Raw genomic sequence first — 18341 nt, forward strand, 5'->3', positions numbered from 1 at the left:
AAATTATCCATTTCTTCCAGGTTTTCTACTTTATTTGCATAGAGGTGTTTATAGTATTCTCTGATGGTAGTTTGTATTTCTGTGGGGTCAGTGGTGATATCCCCTTTATCATTTTTTATTGCATTTATTTGATTCTTCTCTCTTCTTTATTAGTCTTGCTAGCGGTCTATCAATTTTGTTGATCTTTTCAAAAAACCAGCTCCTGGATTCATTGAGTTTTTGGAGGGTTTTTTGTGTCTCTATCTCCTTCAGTTCTGCTCTGATCTTAGAAGGAGAAATAAAATCCTTTACAGACAAGCAAATGCTTAGAGATTTTGCAGCACTAGGCCTGCCCTAGGAGAGATCCTGAAGGAAGCACTAAACAAGCAAAGGAACAACTGGTCCCAGCCATTGCAAAAACATGCCAAAATGTAAAGACCATCGATGCTAGGAAGAAACTGCAACAACTAACAAGCAAAATAACCAGCTTATATCACAATGACAGGATCAAGTTCACACATAACAATATTTAACTTAAATGTAAATGGACTAAATGATCCAATTAAAAGACACAGACTGGCAAATTGGATAAAGAGTCAAGACCCATCAGTTTGCTGTATTTAGGAGACCCATCTCACATGCAGAGACACACATAGGCTCAAAATAAAGGGATGGAGGAAGATCTACCAAGCAAATGGAGAACAAGAAAAAGCAGGAGTTGCAATCCTAGTCTCTGATAAAACAGACTTTAAACCATCAAAGATCAAAAGAGACAAAGAAGGCCATTACATAATGGTAAAGGGATCAATTCAACAGGAAGAGATAACTATCCTAAATATATATGTGCCCAATATAGGAGCACCCGGATTCATAAAGCAAGTCCTTAGAGACTGACAAAGAGACTTAGACTCCCGTACAATAATAATGGAAGACTTTAACACCCCACTGTCAACATTAGACAGATCAACGAGACAGAAAGTTAACAAAGATATCCCGGAATTGAACTCAACTCTGCACCAAGCGGACCTAATAGACATCTACAGAACTCTACCCCAAATCAACGGAATATACATACTTCTCAGCACCACATCGCACCTTTTCTAAAATTGACCACATGGTTGGAAGTAAAGCACTCCTCAGCAAATGTAAAAGAGCAGAAATTATAACAAACTGTCTCTCAGACCACAGTGCAATCAAACTAGAACTCAGGACTAAGAAAATCAATCAAAATCTCTCAACTACATGGAAACTGAACAACCTGCTCCTGAATGACTACTGGGTACATAACGAAATAAAGGCAGAAATAAAGATGTTTTTGAAACCAATGAGAACAAAGATACAACATACCAGAATCTCTGGTACACATTTAAAGCAGTGTGTAGACAGAAATTTATAGCACTAAATGCCCACAAGAGAAAGCTAGAAAGATCTAAAATTGACATCCTAACATCACAATTAAAAGAACTAGAGAAGCAAGAGCAAACACATTCAAAAGCTAGCAGAAGGCAAGAAATAACTAAGATCAGGCCTTAAGGCTTTATCCTTCTATCTCACAGAGGATATGTATTTCCTTAACTCAAACAGCAAATAGCGAACAACTAAGTCCATGATAGAGAGCTAAGTCTAGGGCACTAGAATGATTTTTTAAAAAATTACTACTAAAAAAAATAACGACTTATAGTTTAGGAATAGTAACATTGCTTATCTAATATTTGCTACACACATTTTCTCCAGTAGTTTTGCTTAATACCTTGTTCATGTTTTTGATCTATGAAATTTTATAATTTGTATAAAACTAAATTGTGATTTTTGTTTATTGATTTTAAATGCAAAATTTGTGTTATATGTAGAAATATGATTTATATGTTGTTCTAATTATGATGTTTAAAATTTAACTTAAAACTACACATGAAATATGAAAAATAAATTGTGATGAGAGGTACAGTTCTTTATTTCTAATTATGTCACTCCTCACACAGACATTATTTTATCTACAAGTAAAAATTTTTAAAAATGGAAATGATGACCATAAACTATCTAAAATTTTAAAACGTTTTAAATTTTCACCCATTTTCTAAAGCAAAGATTGTAAACAATTTTTCATATATAAGTCTAACAAAGATTTTTAAAATGTTTACTAGTCAGTGAAAAGTTACATTGATGTTGGCACTCCCATAAAATGCATCTGGAAATGTAAACTGAAAACAGCTTTTCCAAAAATCAAGTTAATGATGTCTTCCAAAGTCTTATAAATAAAATTAAATCATTGTACATCTGAATGATTATTCAAAATGTGAAGAAGAGGAATCTGAGGCAATGGGACCTGTAAGCACACAGACAAATACTTTCCATGATCTTAAGATGAGACTATTCACAATAGCAAAGACTTGGAACCAGCCCAAATGTCCATCAATGATAGAAAGAATTAAGAAAATGTAGCACATATATACCATGGAATATTATGCAGCCATCAAATAGGATGAGTTTATGTCCTTTGTAGGGACATGGATGAAACTGGAAACCATCATTCTGAGCAAACTATCACACGGACAGAAAACCAAACACTGCATGTTCTTACTCATAGGTGGGAATTGAACAATGAGATCACTTGGACACAGGGTGGGGAGCATCACACACCAGGGCCAGTCATCGTGTGGGAGGGGGAGGGAGAGCATTAGGAAAAATACCTAAAGTAAATGACGAGTTGATGGGTGCAGCACACCAACATGGCACATGTATACATATGTAACAAACCTGCATGTTGTGCACGTGTACCCTAGAACTTAAAGTATAATAATAATAAAAAAAGATAAGACAGAATTTGAGACCACCCTCTTGTTAGGTTCATAATGAACGTTCAAGGGGAAATGCCAAGACATGCTGACTTTAAATGATGAAGGATCATTACATCATGTTAAGAATTTGCATGGAATCTTACAGTCCAAGAGGGACCGTTGGAGTTTGTTGTTGTGTTGGTTTGCTTTTTTGTTTGTTTGTTTGAGTTTTGTTGTCATTGTTATAAACAGAAGAGAAAAATACCGAGAAGTATAGAAACATGAGCATATTAACACTTGGAAAAACCATAATAATAAACAGATAAAAAAGTATATGAAAGAGAAGGCACCCTAAATGAGGAAGATATTAGAGGAGGAAAAAAGTGATGACATTCAGATCATAGCAGTAAGTAAGATGATAACACCTAGTGTCGATGGTATGATTGCTATTAATGTGAAATATTATCGTTATCATTCCTCTTTGACATGAAATGGACATTAGCAAATGGTCAGTAGGTCTATCCGTCCGCAGATTTTCAGAATACAGCTACAGTTTTTGGTTTAAAGTACTTGTTATTTTTCAACTATCATATTTATCTGTAAATAAGACATAGGTAAACAAAAAAATGTACTCCAAAGCCAAACACAGATACACTTGTCAGTGCCTATTGTTTCCAGTTATGTGTAATTATAACTTTCACCTTCCTTATAATTGTTCTCCACTTCTCCATGCAGGGCTTTATCAGAAAGTTCAGATACAAATATAAAGAGTAAGTTTTGACTTTTCAGATATCGTACTCTGATGAAGGAAATAAATTGTTACACTAACAATGTCCAAATTGCTTTATTAAAGGTACTCACAGAACTAGCCACTGATGATAAGGCAAAGGCAAGACATAAGCTCTCATTATTATTATGTGTAGCTTTACTAACTTATTAAAGATGTCAATCCCTAGACAAGTAACAAAATATGTCAGACTTTAATACATAGTAGAATATAGATAAGAGTAAGTACTTTTACACCAGAGCAGTGGAAACAATCAATTTGGCCTGGGAAATTAGGTAAAGCATTGAAATGGATATTAATCATTGATTTTTAAGAACAAATACGACTTTTTCAGGCTTAAGGCTAGGGTGTCTTAGGGAGGGAGGTAGTTTCAGGCAGAGACATCAACATAAATAAAGGAATACATATAAACAAAGACATAGGGAGTCTGATAATATTTGAATCTAAGATAGGCAATAGGATGTATAAAACAAAAATTCTGAGTAGGGGAGGGAATAGTTGTGGAAGATCCAATTTGGAATCTTGACTGAAACTAATGAAGATGTTTGGTTAGGTTCATAACATGATTAAATGTACATTGTAAACATCAAAACACTATCTCTGAAACAGAGAATTGATAAAATTGACAGTCCTTGTGGCAAGCAGCTGGTTACAGCAGTGTCTTTTAATATCTTTTCACAAAGATGATTAGTAATAGAATCGATTTTATATCATGATTTACTCCTCGTATTGTTTTCCCGACTGTGGCTACTAACCATGCACACATATATGGAAGTCTTCAACAAATTTTCTTAAAACGATGTTCAAGGAACACTGTCATTTTCTGTTATAATCCATTCTATCCTTTTTTACTCTTTCAAAATTAGCGATTAATGAGCACACAATTAATTCATGATCTACCAATGAATCTAGTTAATTGTTTGAAAAATAATAAGGACATTATTACAATACTAGTTCAAAGAAACATGGTGGTGCCTCAGCTGAGAATGTATCAGTAAGAACATAGAAGAGGAAATATATTCAGGGGAAATTCTGAGAGGAATTTTTAGGGCTTTGTAATGAATCAGATACAGAGGATAAGAACATTATGGGGATCAGGCATTACAACTAAGTCAAAGTATGAACCTGTTAAAATAGAGCTTGAGAATGATCCCCTTATAATAAGTATGGGGTAATAAATGTGAAATTGTCTTGGCATACCTTACGATATCAGAAATTGAAACATTCATTTTTATACACTCATAATATTTTTCCCGATGCTTGATTGGTATTAGAATGCCTACATATTTTGAGCATTAAATCGACTGTCTTTTTGGGACTCAGTATTGAATAAATAATATATAATAAGTTAAAAATAATTTTCAACCTTGGGTTATACTTTCAAAAAGATATTTATAAGAATGACAAGTGAATATGTTATTAAGGTTTTTTGTTTATTTAAACAAGAAAGTCAAATGTCAAAGTGACATTTCTGTGGCAATTTGATGATATAATCACTAAGAGTTAGATATTTTTCCTACAACCCCTCTAATGTACCCATTGTACATACTTTATCAACAGCATGAATTGCAAAGGGAAAAATTATAGTTTTTCTACCTTAGTTTTCTATCATGGGTCATTACAATAGCAACCATAGCAAATGTTGTTTCCTTCTTTTAAGTGTACAACATAATTTTAAAGGACTTAAGTACTATGCTGAATCAGTTCTTTTGTTAAACAGTAGTAACTGCTGCAACCACAGACCAATGGAGTAGTTTTCCTGATTATTTTGGCAAGAATGTGTCATGATACATATATCTTAAGAATTCTCACTTGGTTCCCCAATCCCTAATTTTAAATATTCTAATTAAAAACTTTTCTCAAAATTTTATTTTGTAATACACAGGGAATCTTTCAACAACTCATATTTTTTCCTTGCATTCCTTCAGGCAAATAAAAATTACACCTCTTTTTAATTACAAAGGCAGAATTTTGAGGGTATACCTAGTATTAATTCTATGTGCAATTTTAAGAAACATATTTATGATTCAAATATATTTTAGTCGACTACCATAAATACATTCATATTCACTTTCATGAAAAAAAGAAAATCACATGCTGATTCTTAATGGTCTGTGATAAATGGTGAAATTAATATGTCATATTTAAATTACTTTGACAATTCATGTAGTGTAACAGCAAGTTCCCAACAATGCTCATGAAGTTTAATGATGTATTTTTCACATCTATGTATATGTTTATTTGGCCCAGGTGTTAAAAAAAAGTTTGAGTGTAGAATCACATGTAGACTGCTTAGTTTTGAACCCTAGCTCTAGCTCTTACAAACCAATGACGTTAGTCTGGTCACCCATCCTCTATGTTTGTGCTTCAGGTTACTAATCTGTAAAGTATATGTAATTGTAGTACTATTTCTTTGTGTCCTTATGAGGTTTAAATGTTTAAATTTATGTCTATGTGTGTGTGTGAAATTTAGAAGAGGTCCTGGCATTTTTAAAGTCCTTTTCAAGTGTTAAAACAAAAAGATGTCTTCGTAACATTTCATTGAAGAAATTTTTTTGCATAGTAGTTATTTTTACTTACACAAACATCTTTCAGTTTACTCTTTGAAAGAAAATATGTGTGTTATATGTGATGGAAAAATGTGAACCTTAAATTAAACAGTTAATCAAGATATAGCACGTTTAACTTCAAATATTTCCATTCATTTTAGCAAATATTTTACACATCTTATTTCTTATTTCTCCTATGTTTTGGGCTTTGACTGATAGGCCCTGGAAACGTAAAGAGAAAAGAGATATGTCTAAGGAATCCATATTCTGGTAGAAGAAACTAACATAACTATGTAATTAATCCACAGTGTTACAAATTCAGTGAGAGACAGACAGACACTATGTTAACATTGTGCCAATGAACACAAGGCAGCACTTAGTAAAATCAGTGTTAAAATGACATAATCTAAGGCTTGGTTCTTAATTCTGAAGGCACTGAGAATTACTATTGGCCATGCCCATGTGTCCTCAAGCTTAAGGGACAAGCTTATGCTTTCTAAAGCAGACTGAGATTCCAGAACACTAGATTTTAAATTTCATTCACTGGAAGTCTCAACAAACAGAATTAGCATAATCAGTAAATGTGCAGGTATGATTGGAGGAGTATGAGACTAAAGATTATAAGACCATTTAAATTATAACAAAAATCTAAGCAAGGTATAACTAAAATTGGACAGTGGCAAAAAGCGTAAATAGGAAGTGTCATATTTGGGTGGTAAGAAGAGTATATATAAGGCAGAATTTGGTGACCAAGAAGATATGGGGAATACAATGGGGAGAAAGATATAAAGTCTCTGAGATGCTTGTATTTTGTTAACAGTAGAAGTAATAGTGACATAGTATTAGAAAATAAAGAAAAAACAAGAAGTTTATGGAAGAGAAAAGAGAACACTACAGGTAATGATTTTCATTGTAAACATGATGATTTGAAGTATCGTTGGGATAATAACTGAAGAGTTCAGTAACTGATTGAAACTCAGATAGGTGTTAGAGTTGGAGATAAAGATTTCCTTAACTATGCTAAGTGAAGGATGGGAGTAGTTGCGCTCCTGCAAGAGGTGAGGTATGAATTGAGAGATAATATGGCTAGTAACAAAAATCTAGAAAATGCCAACAAGGAAAAATTAAGAATAAGGAGTGATCAATTGGACATTTTTTGCCTTTTTTTAACTATTCAGTATCTGATAATTTCTTGTTATTTAAGGAGAACCTGTAATTATTTAGAAAGGGGACTTGTTATCCACTACAAAAGCAAAAATTGACCAATATTTTCATTTCTCTCTGCCTAGCAGCATGGGAACAGAAATGTGATCAAAACTAATTTAACCACATTTTCCTAATTATGACTTTGGCTGGTGAAATGTGGGATACGAAAACTGGGTTTATTGGAAGTTCAGAGTTCCCTGATAGTGAGAAATCACGGTGTCCCTGACAGGGACATAACCCATTGTTTGGGGGCTATGATCTTTTTAGTGATTCTGTGGTCTAGCCAGGTTTCCAATAAATCACTTTTTTTCTAAGTTAAGCCAGAATTGGTTTCTGGGAGTTGGGTATGGACAAGATAAGAACAGAAACAAAGGAAATAGACACTATGCAAATGTCACAAGAAGTCATATTAAATAACAAACATTATAATAGTTGGTTGCTTCGTGGGATGCAATTTTTAAAATATAGTATTCAGTTATATGTATGTTATGTCTCACTGATATTGCCATGTGCTTTGTACTTCATTTAATAAATGAGAGAACTTTACAAAATGATTACTGAACAGCTACTATGAGATACTTTGGCAGTGGGAATAAGTAATGAACCAGACAAGATAGCTCCCCGCATTTAGTAGAATCTGAATTTTGTTGCCATTTCAGAATTTGCTGTTGGCTTTTATAAATATATTGTGAAGTCCCAGATAAAGAACAGCAGTTAACACTTTACTCTCCGTTTTGCTTATTACAAGCAACTATGCATTGACAACCAGATGCCATTAGACTTTCTTTTTAATTGATAAAAGTATTTACAAATTGTTGTCTTTATGATGTCTTATCATTTTAATTTATTCTTTTTTGGTTCCTTTTACACTCTGCTCTATTTTTTTATCCTTTCTTGAAAAAAGAAGTGCTAACTTGTAATTAGTCATACCATTCAAGTCTCCAAGGAGAAAGTTGATAAATGCAAAGTTTTAGTTTGATTTAAAATGTGGATTCACAAGGAAGCACTCTGACTATAAGCACCTTTCCTGATTTTACAGATTTTTTTTCTGTTGGTATGCTGGAGTTAATAAACACAGTGTAAGACAGAGCTGTCCTTGCCGTTTGTCCTTAGCTGAAGTCCTGGGATATCTCTCTAATTTTAGGTCTTAGTTTAATCCATTGCTTTATATCAGAGAAGTTAATTGTGATTTTATATTACATTTAAATAAATTAAAGATACTAATAGCATTTTAGCGATCTCATAATATTTTGAGATAATGCTTCCAGTATCCTCTTATTATTTATTTTGAGACTTGAGTTCCAGTGCTAAAGAAGATTTTTTTCTTTCAGCAATAACATTTGTTTAGGTGTAGTTTTTCATACTGGGCACATTTCTTATAAGATGTAAATCTCTTGAAGAGAAAGAAGATACAAATTTACACATTTCAATATATTTATTTTAAAATTAAACTCAATGAGTGGTTTTTACTTCTCATTTTCACATAGAACCACTTTTTATTTTAGGAAAGAGAATATAGGCCACTGGTTTAATTGTAAAGAGTCTTGATTTGAATTCATGTGTTCTGAATTTTAGTACTGTACTTTTAAATGGCATCTCAGAAGTGTGTCATTTTTCTTCTTCCTTGCTTCCTTCTTCCCTCCCTCCTTTAGTGTGTGCACATCTACTATTAATTACTTAACCTTTTTTCCACATTTACATAGTAGGAAATCTCAGAATCAACCTTTTATTTTCCTTCACATTCTTTCCTATATCTGTTTTCTTTGGTGGCTTTTCAGAGGATTACAACCTTCTGTATATTCCTACCAGGCAGTGACTTTCTGCATGCTGGGATTATCGTCGTCTCCCACCCAAGACCCTACCTTTGGGGAGGAGTGTTTACAGAAGACTGAGGAAAGATGAAACCTTCACTTTAACCAATCAGACTTTCAGCCTAAACATAAGGTTCAACAAGGTGATGGTTCAACAAGGTTATCACCTTCACATATACAACTGAACTTGTGACCAAGTTCTTTGTATTTATTTTTTGATTCCTTTCCATTCTTAGGGATTAAGTGGTACACAATATTTAAGAGCACGAGCTTAAAATCTGCCTCTACTACTTACAAACTATGTAATCTTGGACATATTTCTTGCAACTCAGTTTCCTCATCATTGGAAAACAGCAATAGTGACTATCTCATTGGCTTATTGTGACAATCACATGTATTACATGCAAAGCACAGAGAATGCTTCCTGGCACATCACAAATGTTCAATAGAAGTTAGATATTCAGCCAGGTGGGGTGGCTCATGCCTGTAATCCCAGCTACTTGGGAGGCAGAGGCGGGTGGATCACCTGAGGTCAGGAGTTTAAGACCAGCATGACCAACATAGTGAAACCCCGTCTCTACTAAAAATACAAAAAAAATTTAAAAAACATAGCTGGGCGTGGTGGTGGGCACCTGTAATCCCAGCTACTTGGGTGGCTGAAGCAGGAGAATTGCTTGAACTCGGGAGGCGGAGGTTGCCCTGAGCCAATATTGCACCACTGCACTCCAACCGGGGTGACAGTGGGAGACTCCATCTCAAAATAAATAAAGAAATGAAGAAATAAATATTTTAAAAACGTAAGTATTCTTCCTAGAGCAATAATAAAAGATTTTTATTACCTTCTATGTGAATTATGTTGTTATGAAATTCTAACTGGAAGGCCTTATTCTCCTGAATACTTGAGTCATATTCCTCTTTTTAAGTACAATTGACCATGTCTATGGGTTTTAAAGTTTCCACACTGCCTATGGAGTCAAATTTGTTTCATCTAATATTTAAAATGTTTGCAGTCTGGCCCCATCAGTCATTCAAGTCTCAATTCCCAGGGGATCAAAAGTAAATTTCAGCCAAAATGGCTTACTAAATGTGTTATAAATAAAGTCTGGGCTTCCTTATGCTGTTGCTCAGAAAGATCTTATTTGACATGCCTTTAACTTACCTGTGTGCATTTCCAAAGATTTCTGATCATAATACATTGTAAAAGGAAAGAGTATGTGAAAGAAATTAATTAGCATAATCTAATATGTTTTATCCATCCAGGGCAAGAGAATTTTGAGAAGAATTTCAAATATTTTGTTTAATTTAATTTTCCCAGTACAATTTTCTATAAATCAGTTAGCCTGATTTATAGAAAAATTTGAATCTCTGAAATATTTTTGTCACTTATACTTGAATAAAGGAAAAAGTAAAAAAAAAAAAAAAAAAAAAAGTGCTATAAGCTTAGAGAAGTTAAGTAACTTGTTTAATGTGAACTCCATTGCCCACATTTTAGGTCTCCATTGCCCACGTGGTTACTAATGATCAGATAGCTAAGAATAGAAATGAAGCTAAGTATCTTTTATTTCTCAAAGTTTAAGCCAAATTTGGATAAATATGAGGTATATATTTAACATTTTTATTTAAATTAAACAATATATTTTTCCTTGGCATGGTTCCCCTTTCTCTCCCCTCCAAAATCTAAGCTATTCTGTAATATCTGTGCAGTTATAGCAAATTTGACCGATGTTTCCATTTTTGTTTCCACAGAAATGTGGGAATGACACAGTCTAACATATTTCTTGGTGTTCAGATCTTTGTTTGGTAGAAGGAATTTGATTATATTTTCATTCTGTGAATTTCTCTAGAAATTATGACACCGTTCTTCCCACCCTTGCCAGTAATGTTAACGAATCTGGGTTTGTGAAAAATTTCCTCTTCTGTTTAGTCATTTCATTATTTTCATGATGTGTATTGTTTGTATTTCTATCAAGTTAAGAATTTCATCAATTGGCATTGTTAAAAGCATAAAATGTGATATGTGTTTATATGTGTGTATTTTGTGTGCCTGTTCAGCATAATGAAATGCAAATGTTCAAGGTGATATTTCAACTTTATTTCTTATATTTTGTTTACTACATTATGGTATACCACAGGAAAGTCAACTTTTAATCCTATGGTTAATAGTTCAAAAGTCTTATCAATTAGTTATTTAATACTTTCTAGTAACATTTTGAAATCTTGTCTATCAAGAGATCTGAGGTATAGATATTATGCTTATGTTTTAGATGTTTAAAACCTTTTGTTTAATAACTGCTCAAAATTTGGGAAAGGTCCTGGCTGAATGGCCTTGAATAATATACCCGAGTCCTAGGAATCTGAGCTATAAAGCTAGGGCTAAATGATAAAACATTCTTTCTTCTACAGGAAGGTTTGTGTGAAGGATGAATTTATAGACATTTATCATATTTCTGAATGAAATCATATGTACAATAGTGTCAGTTAAAACTCTTGTCCTGGAATGATTACAAATTAGATGGTGCTTTTCCTTTATAACCTATATGCCCTTGGACATGTTTCTCAACCACTTTAGCCTTAGTTTCTCATCTAAAAGTGAAGTTAATACTACTTTTTACCTCAAAGCAAAATGAATGGTTTGAAGTCTATGTGGAGCCCACAACCTTTAAGACAGGAAAGTCAAAGAGACTGACAGGTCCCATGTGCCAGCTTTCCCTAGGAATTTTGATAAAGTAATCAGAAAGTCTAAGAAAAGATAGCTAACAGATTTTTGTTGTTGTTGTTGTTCCATTTGCTCCTCAAGCTGAGAAGCAAGATGGGAGTAAACAGGATCAACAAGCTTCCTCTAGGGGCAGAAAAGAGAAGACATTGGTTCCTATTTCACAGTGGATTGACAAAGGTGTTTCCGTAGGTAATAATGTTTTGGCTGAGGGATGTCAGTTAGCACAGGAAGCAATACACTGGGACTGGCCAAAAAAGACAAAGGATGATAATTATGTATTTGTAATTTGTCTGAATATTTAAAAAGGTGGGGAAAATTTGGTCTGTAATACACCTAGAATTGTTTTCTTCTTAATCTGTTTTGTGTGAAAGGATATAAGTGACAACCTCCAATTATCACAGAACACCATGTTTTACACCATATTTACTCCAGTTTTGAATGATGAGTTCTATACCTAGCACAGATACATAAAACACGTTGTAGAATTAAAAAATATTTTGCTAATGAATGAGCATTAACTTATTAAAACTACTACTAATATCTGTGAAGAATATATTTTGGATAGATTATGTCATTATTAAATAACATAAATAACTAAATAGCTAGAAAAAGATTTCTGAGCTTCTAGAGAAGTGTTTGCAAAACAAACTCTCAATAAATGCCTGTTGAATAAATCAAAGTGGGATCTCCCAGTTGCATATGTTACTGAACTATCATTTAAGGGAACTGCAGAGAATAATGGCCAATCCAAGAGAGATATTTTGCTAGGGAATTCTGTAATCTTGAGGTGCTCATACATGAAATAAATATTTATTCCCTTTGAATCCTAAAATAAATATTTTATATAACTTTTAAATTAACATGAAGGTAACTTCAATTCTGCATATAGGGATGAGAAGCCATCATGGAAGAAAATTCAGAGGCCTAGAATACAGTGGAGTTAGCTGCATTCCTGTAGGTGTTTAATCAATATTGGAGAATAAACACAAATAAATTGAGAACTGGAAAGTTTAGAGTAAATAAAGAGTATTGTTAATATAGCTAATTCTGTGTATATGTTTTCAACATGTCAAATACAAAATGTGCCCCAAAATTTAATTTGGGTAAAGAGAATATTGTTTGACTCTATTAAATGTTTATATGCACTCGACAATTTTGACTCACCAAAATCCACCATTTTAAAATTGGCCACTCTTCTGTTTTATGAGATCAAGAGTAACATGAGTATCATGTATTAGTCATAAATGAGACACATTCTGGCTAATTTTGAATATTATAACCTCTAATGAATTTTTTAAAAAGAAAAATGAAAATTTTGAGATTGCAAATATATATTCATAATCCTGATGAGTCAGCAGTTTTTCTGCTACTAATGTCTGGATGCTCAAAACAAGTCTACTGAATTGGTGAAGTGCATCACAGCTCTTTGGTTATTTTTGATTTTTTAATGCTTTCTTTTAAATATGTGGCATTCAGCTAATTCTATGACTAAAAATCTGACTCAATCACAGAGTTTTTAATTTACCAGCAACATGTGGACATTGTATTACTCTACTTACCGGGGAAAATGGATTCTTCCCCAGGAAAATGAACAAGCTGGATTGCTAAATCCAGAAATGGTTATATTTTATGAAGTGTCTTCTGTCTTGTTATTTTCTATACCTCAGTTACTATCCCGGACAAAGTCTAATTTGGCGCTGCTCAGATCCTCAAGACTCTGCACATGGATTTGTTACTTTTTGATCTCCAGTTGCTCTTTCAGTTAGCACCATACTCATTTAGAATTCATTAATTAAATCAAATATGTTGGTTTGTTTCCTAAATCAATCCTATTCTCCATACATATTCTTATTCCATTAGCTTCTTTTTGCTTTCAAAGTGAAAAGCATTTATCTTTCAACCTTCAGCTTTAATTCATGAGCATCTTACCACCTCGTGAGAAATTCATGGCCAGAAAATCAAGAGTGGGTATTGGAAAATATGGATAGGGGGTGGGATGTTTAAATATGTGACAAGAAAAAGTATAGAGTAATTGAGTGATTTTTTTCCTGAAGGGATAATTTAGCAGAATATATCATTTTTATTCTATTTAATTGGGATGGTTTTTACTAGATTTACTATTATAGTGAAAATAAAGTATAAATATTGATTTTTCTACAATTGGAATCCTCTGAAAAGAAATTACTGAGGGTTTGTTGTAGTGGAAAAAATATCCAAAGCCATTTCCCCAACAGGAACATGTTAATTGTAATGTTACAAGTATTCTCACTATTTTACCTAAAGAAGTGTCAGTAATAATGATGTCCAGAATATAATTTCTCCACAATTTCCAAATTTGTGTTATAACTAGCTTCATTAAGATTTTAGATTACTTTTAATATTTGTGTAGAGCACATTTTAGGACTTTAAAATGATCAAGTCCTTGATCTTCCTTGAGTTCCACAAGAAGGTGTTCACTTTGACAAGTATTCACATCAGCAAATCTTTTTCTGGTCAGTCCTGTTTGTAATATTCTTACCATAATGAGAATGAATAATATCTAATCACAATTAATGGTATGAATCATGAATAGAAACGAATATGTACTCTGTCATATAATATAGTGGATGTAATTAAAGATACCTAAATTGAAAAGATAATAATCTTTAAGCTATACTTTCTAAATAATATTATTGTGTTAATATTTTTCCCTCAGTAGCTAACTCTAAATAACATAGAATTTGAGATGAAATATATTTGTTGTTATAGCTACATATTGTCAGAGATCTAGGAATTAATAATATATGTTAATTAAGAGAGATAAGGAACGATATGTAAGACAGTATTTTTAATATCAGAACACATACTTGACTTTTTAATTAAAATGTTTAATAATTCGATTAATGTGACAAAGTACACAAGGAAAAGAAATGTAAGGAACTTTCATAATGTGACCAAACATTCAAAAATGCAGAAAAAGAAAATCACGTCCCTTGAAAGGCTGATAAAAATATTAAAAATAGTTTCATATTTTCATGAAACGTTTGATTGAATTGATTCAAACAACTTTTTCCCAATACAGTAAACCCTTGTTTATCAAAATCTAGTTTTTCTTTTGACAACTAAAACCTACCTTTTTAAAAGCAAGTTAAAATAATTTTTTTTAATGAAGTTATTTTTAAAATCAAGTATAAAAAGGTCTATGTGACCGATCAAAGAAGCAACAGAAATTGGTTAAAGGCCATATTCAAGGTGCTTTTCAAAGTTTTCTTCTAATATAAGAATGGAATCAGGTTATATGAATAACATCAGGCCCAAGCTCTTTTCAAAACCTTATGGCTCTAGTGGAGAAAACAGTACAACATATTCTGTTCTTTCCCTTCATATGCATTCCCCAGGGATGCATACGTCCAAAAAGAGAAAACAGATATTTTCAGGAGGTCCTAAAATAACAGGAAGGCTGATATTTGATCTTATAGTGAGAGTTTTTCTGTATTACTTAAAACCCCAGAAAATCACATTAAATATGATATCTCCACTCTTATTTTTCTTCCCCATTTAGACCTATAGAAAACAATTGTAAATATGTTTGTGTAAGACACTATAAGGAATTGTACTTTTCCCTTAACCTCAGAGTATAAGTAAAGCCAACTTTATCTCCTTAGACTTACAAAGTTGTTGAAATGACTTAAGTTTTACAAGTGGTGCAGATTAGAATGTCAAGTCCAATGTGTTTTATTTACTTGTAGAGCAGCATGTGGTTTAAATTGCCTACTGAATGGCCAAAGAACCCTTGTGAATTTACCATCATAAATTCTCTGATTACAAATTCAAATTGTGTGGTTTTATGAAGATAATAGCAAAGGGTATTCTTAGACAACAGGTTGAATTCACACAAGTGGCATTTTGAGCCCTGTACTGGGAGTGCACTTTTTTATTGCAAGCAGCATTCCCGCACGTGCGGAGAGTTACTGAAAATGCAATCTTACCAAGTAGATGATCTTTTGGTTTTCTTTTCACATGGTTAAAAAAATGCTCATTTCCCATTCTTCTTTTCATGAACATCATTTTACCAGTGAATATTTCTTTTTTTTTCATTTGTCCCATTAATTTCTTCCTCTTCAGGTGTAATCTAGCTCCTGTGGTGGAGTTTGCTGCAGATGTGGGAACTAAATCAGATTTTATTACCATGAATCCATCAGTTGTACAAAGAGCATTTGGAGGCTTTCGGAATGAGAGTGACAGAGAAAAATTTGTGCATAGACTTTCCATGCTGAATGACAGTGTCCTTTGGATTCCTGCTTTCATGGTCAAAGGAGGAGAGAAGCACGTGGAGTGGGTTAATGCATTAATCCTTAAGAATAAACTGAAAGTGCGAACTGCCTATCCATCATTGAGACTTATTCATGCTGTCAGAGGGTAAGTGACTGGAAAGGATCAGTTTGTCCTTGGCACAGTGGAACACATATAACTAAACATTTTCCCTAGACAAGAGTAAGCTTCAGTAAAATCTTCAAATGGATATAAGCTTCCATTATTTCATAATGGTTACTGTATTTACAAACTTGAAGTTTGTTTACATATGATATGATTTTAATTCATCTTCTTTTTTGAAAAAGCAAATTGTTGAAGCTGTCATTTATGTCTGTTCATGAACAAACTACTATTTTTTTTTTTATTTTTAGCACTAAAAAGTAATAAGAATTCATAGTAAAATTAATGGGTTTTGTGTAAGGAAACTACAACAGAAGTACTGAATGGCTAGTGGGCAATATTATGTAAGCATAAATGTTAGATATATTTAAGGAGCAATTAAGTCCCATCTGTAGCCAAGAGGCCTACTAGTGAGAAAGGAGGCTGGCTGAGATAAAATGCCTTAATGCTTCCCCCCAAAGTCACAGATGCTGTTTTAATGAATTAAGCCAACATTTCCCTTTTATTAACACAAGTTCAGAAAAAAGCATTAAAATATAAACTCTTGCTTAAAAGTGGCAAATGACCAAAAGGCCAAATTCACTGATGCACACATATAAGTATGTAAAGAAGATGAACCACAGATGAGAAATTATGTTTTTTTACTGGAAGTGTACTGAGTGTCAGATACTGTAGCTTCAAAAATGAAGAGCTGACCACTAACTTTAAAAAATGCATAGGCTTTATGGTACAAATAGAGGCATATACAATTCACTAGTGGCCTAATAGGGGAATATATTGTCAGCGGTATATAATTTGTCACTCAGGTTCACAAAGACACTTGGAAAGTAGATCAAACATTTGAACTGAACTTTAAAAACAGAATAGCCTGTAATCCCAGCACTTTGGGAGGCCGAGACGGGCGGATCACGAGGTCAGGAGATCGAGACCATCCTGGCTAACACAGTGAAACCCCGTCTCTACTAAAAAATACAAAAAACTAGCTGTGCGATGTGGCGGACGACTGTAGTCCCAGCTACTCGGGAGGCTGAGGCAGGAGAATGACGTGAACCCAGGAGGCGGAGCTTGCAGTGAGCTGAGATCCGGCCACTGCACTCCAGCCTGGGCAACAAAGTGAGACTCCATCTCAAAAAAAAAAAAAAAAGAAAGAAAGAAAAAAACAGAATAGCAATTGCCAGAGGGATAAAAGAAACAGAATAAGAAAACCAAACAGAAGGAAATGCTGTTACATTATTAGAGGGTACCAGGTCAAGGAAATGATGAAGTGCACAGTAAACATATGGAATAATGGAGCCTGTTGTGGAACACTGGAATACAAAGTTGGAAAGGTAACTTGGGATGTGGTTGAGAAGGGAATTGAGTTTATGCTGTAGGAAGCACAGTTAGATGTCTGAATTTAATAAGAAATCTTGTAACTGCAGACATTTATTTGGCAAGGACAAGAAAAATGCTAGAGGCATAAAAACCAATTAGGCTTTTGATCAATTTACTCATAAGATAATAAGGATGTAAGATAGAAGCAGTGCACTTGGGAAGGAAGGGCAGGTTCAGGGGGCCAATTAAATACAATGGATACAAGTCCTGAAAAAAAACAGGTTTCCAAGCCCAGACTTAAAAATAGTTTCTTATACTGTAACAGGAACTGGGCTAAGGTGTTTTTGTTTTGTTCCTGAGATAATTTCCTGCAAGGATTTACCATTTCCTGTTTAAATCTCTAGAGAGTTTCTTGTATTGTATTATTCTGCACACAATTACATTGCTTTGAGAGGGAATCTCACTCTGTCGCCCAGGCTGGAGTGTAGTGGCGCGATCTCGGCCCATTGCCAGCTCCGCCTCCCGGGTTCACGTCATTCTCCTGCCTCAGCCTAGGGAGTAGCTGGAACTACGCCCAGCTAATTTTTTGTATTTTTAGTAGAGACGGGGTTTCACCATGTTAGCCAGGATGGTCTTGACCTCCTGACCTCGTGATCCGCCCGCCTCAGCCTCCCAAAATGCTGGGATTACAGGCGTGAGCCACCGCGCCCTGCCGAAATTGCATTCTTATAATTACATCATGGTTATTCAACACACATTCTCTTGGTGTTCGACAGGAAGTTTCAACAAAGT

General features: G+C 33.7%; 1 protein-coding gene across 1 annotated transcript in view; it reads left to right on the plus strand.

Moving 5' to 3' along the window:
• Positions 1 to 18341, plus strand: part of ST8SIA4 (ST8 alpha-N-acetyl-neuraminide alpha-2,8-sialyltransferase 4) — a 102584-nt gene that overhangs the window by 35594 nt on the left and 48649 nt on the right. Inside the window, exon 4 of the mRNA XM_008014047.3 lies at positions 15927 to 16220. Coding sequence (XP_008012238.1) covers positions 15927 to 16220 — 294 coding nt within the window. The remainder of the gene's footprint in view (positions 1 to 15926; positions 16221 to 18341) is intronic.

This window comes from Chlorocebus sabaeus, chromosome 23 (assembly GCF_047675955.1).
Source record: "Chlorocebus sabaeus isolate Y175 chromosome 23, mChlSab1.0.hap1, whole genome shotgun sequence".
Classification (NCBI taxonomy): Eukaryota; Metazoa; Chordata; class Mammalia; order Primates; family Cercopithecidae; genus Chlorocebus; species Chlorocebus sabaeus.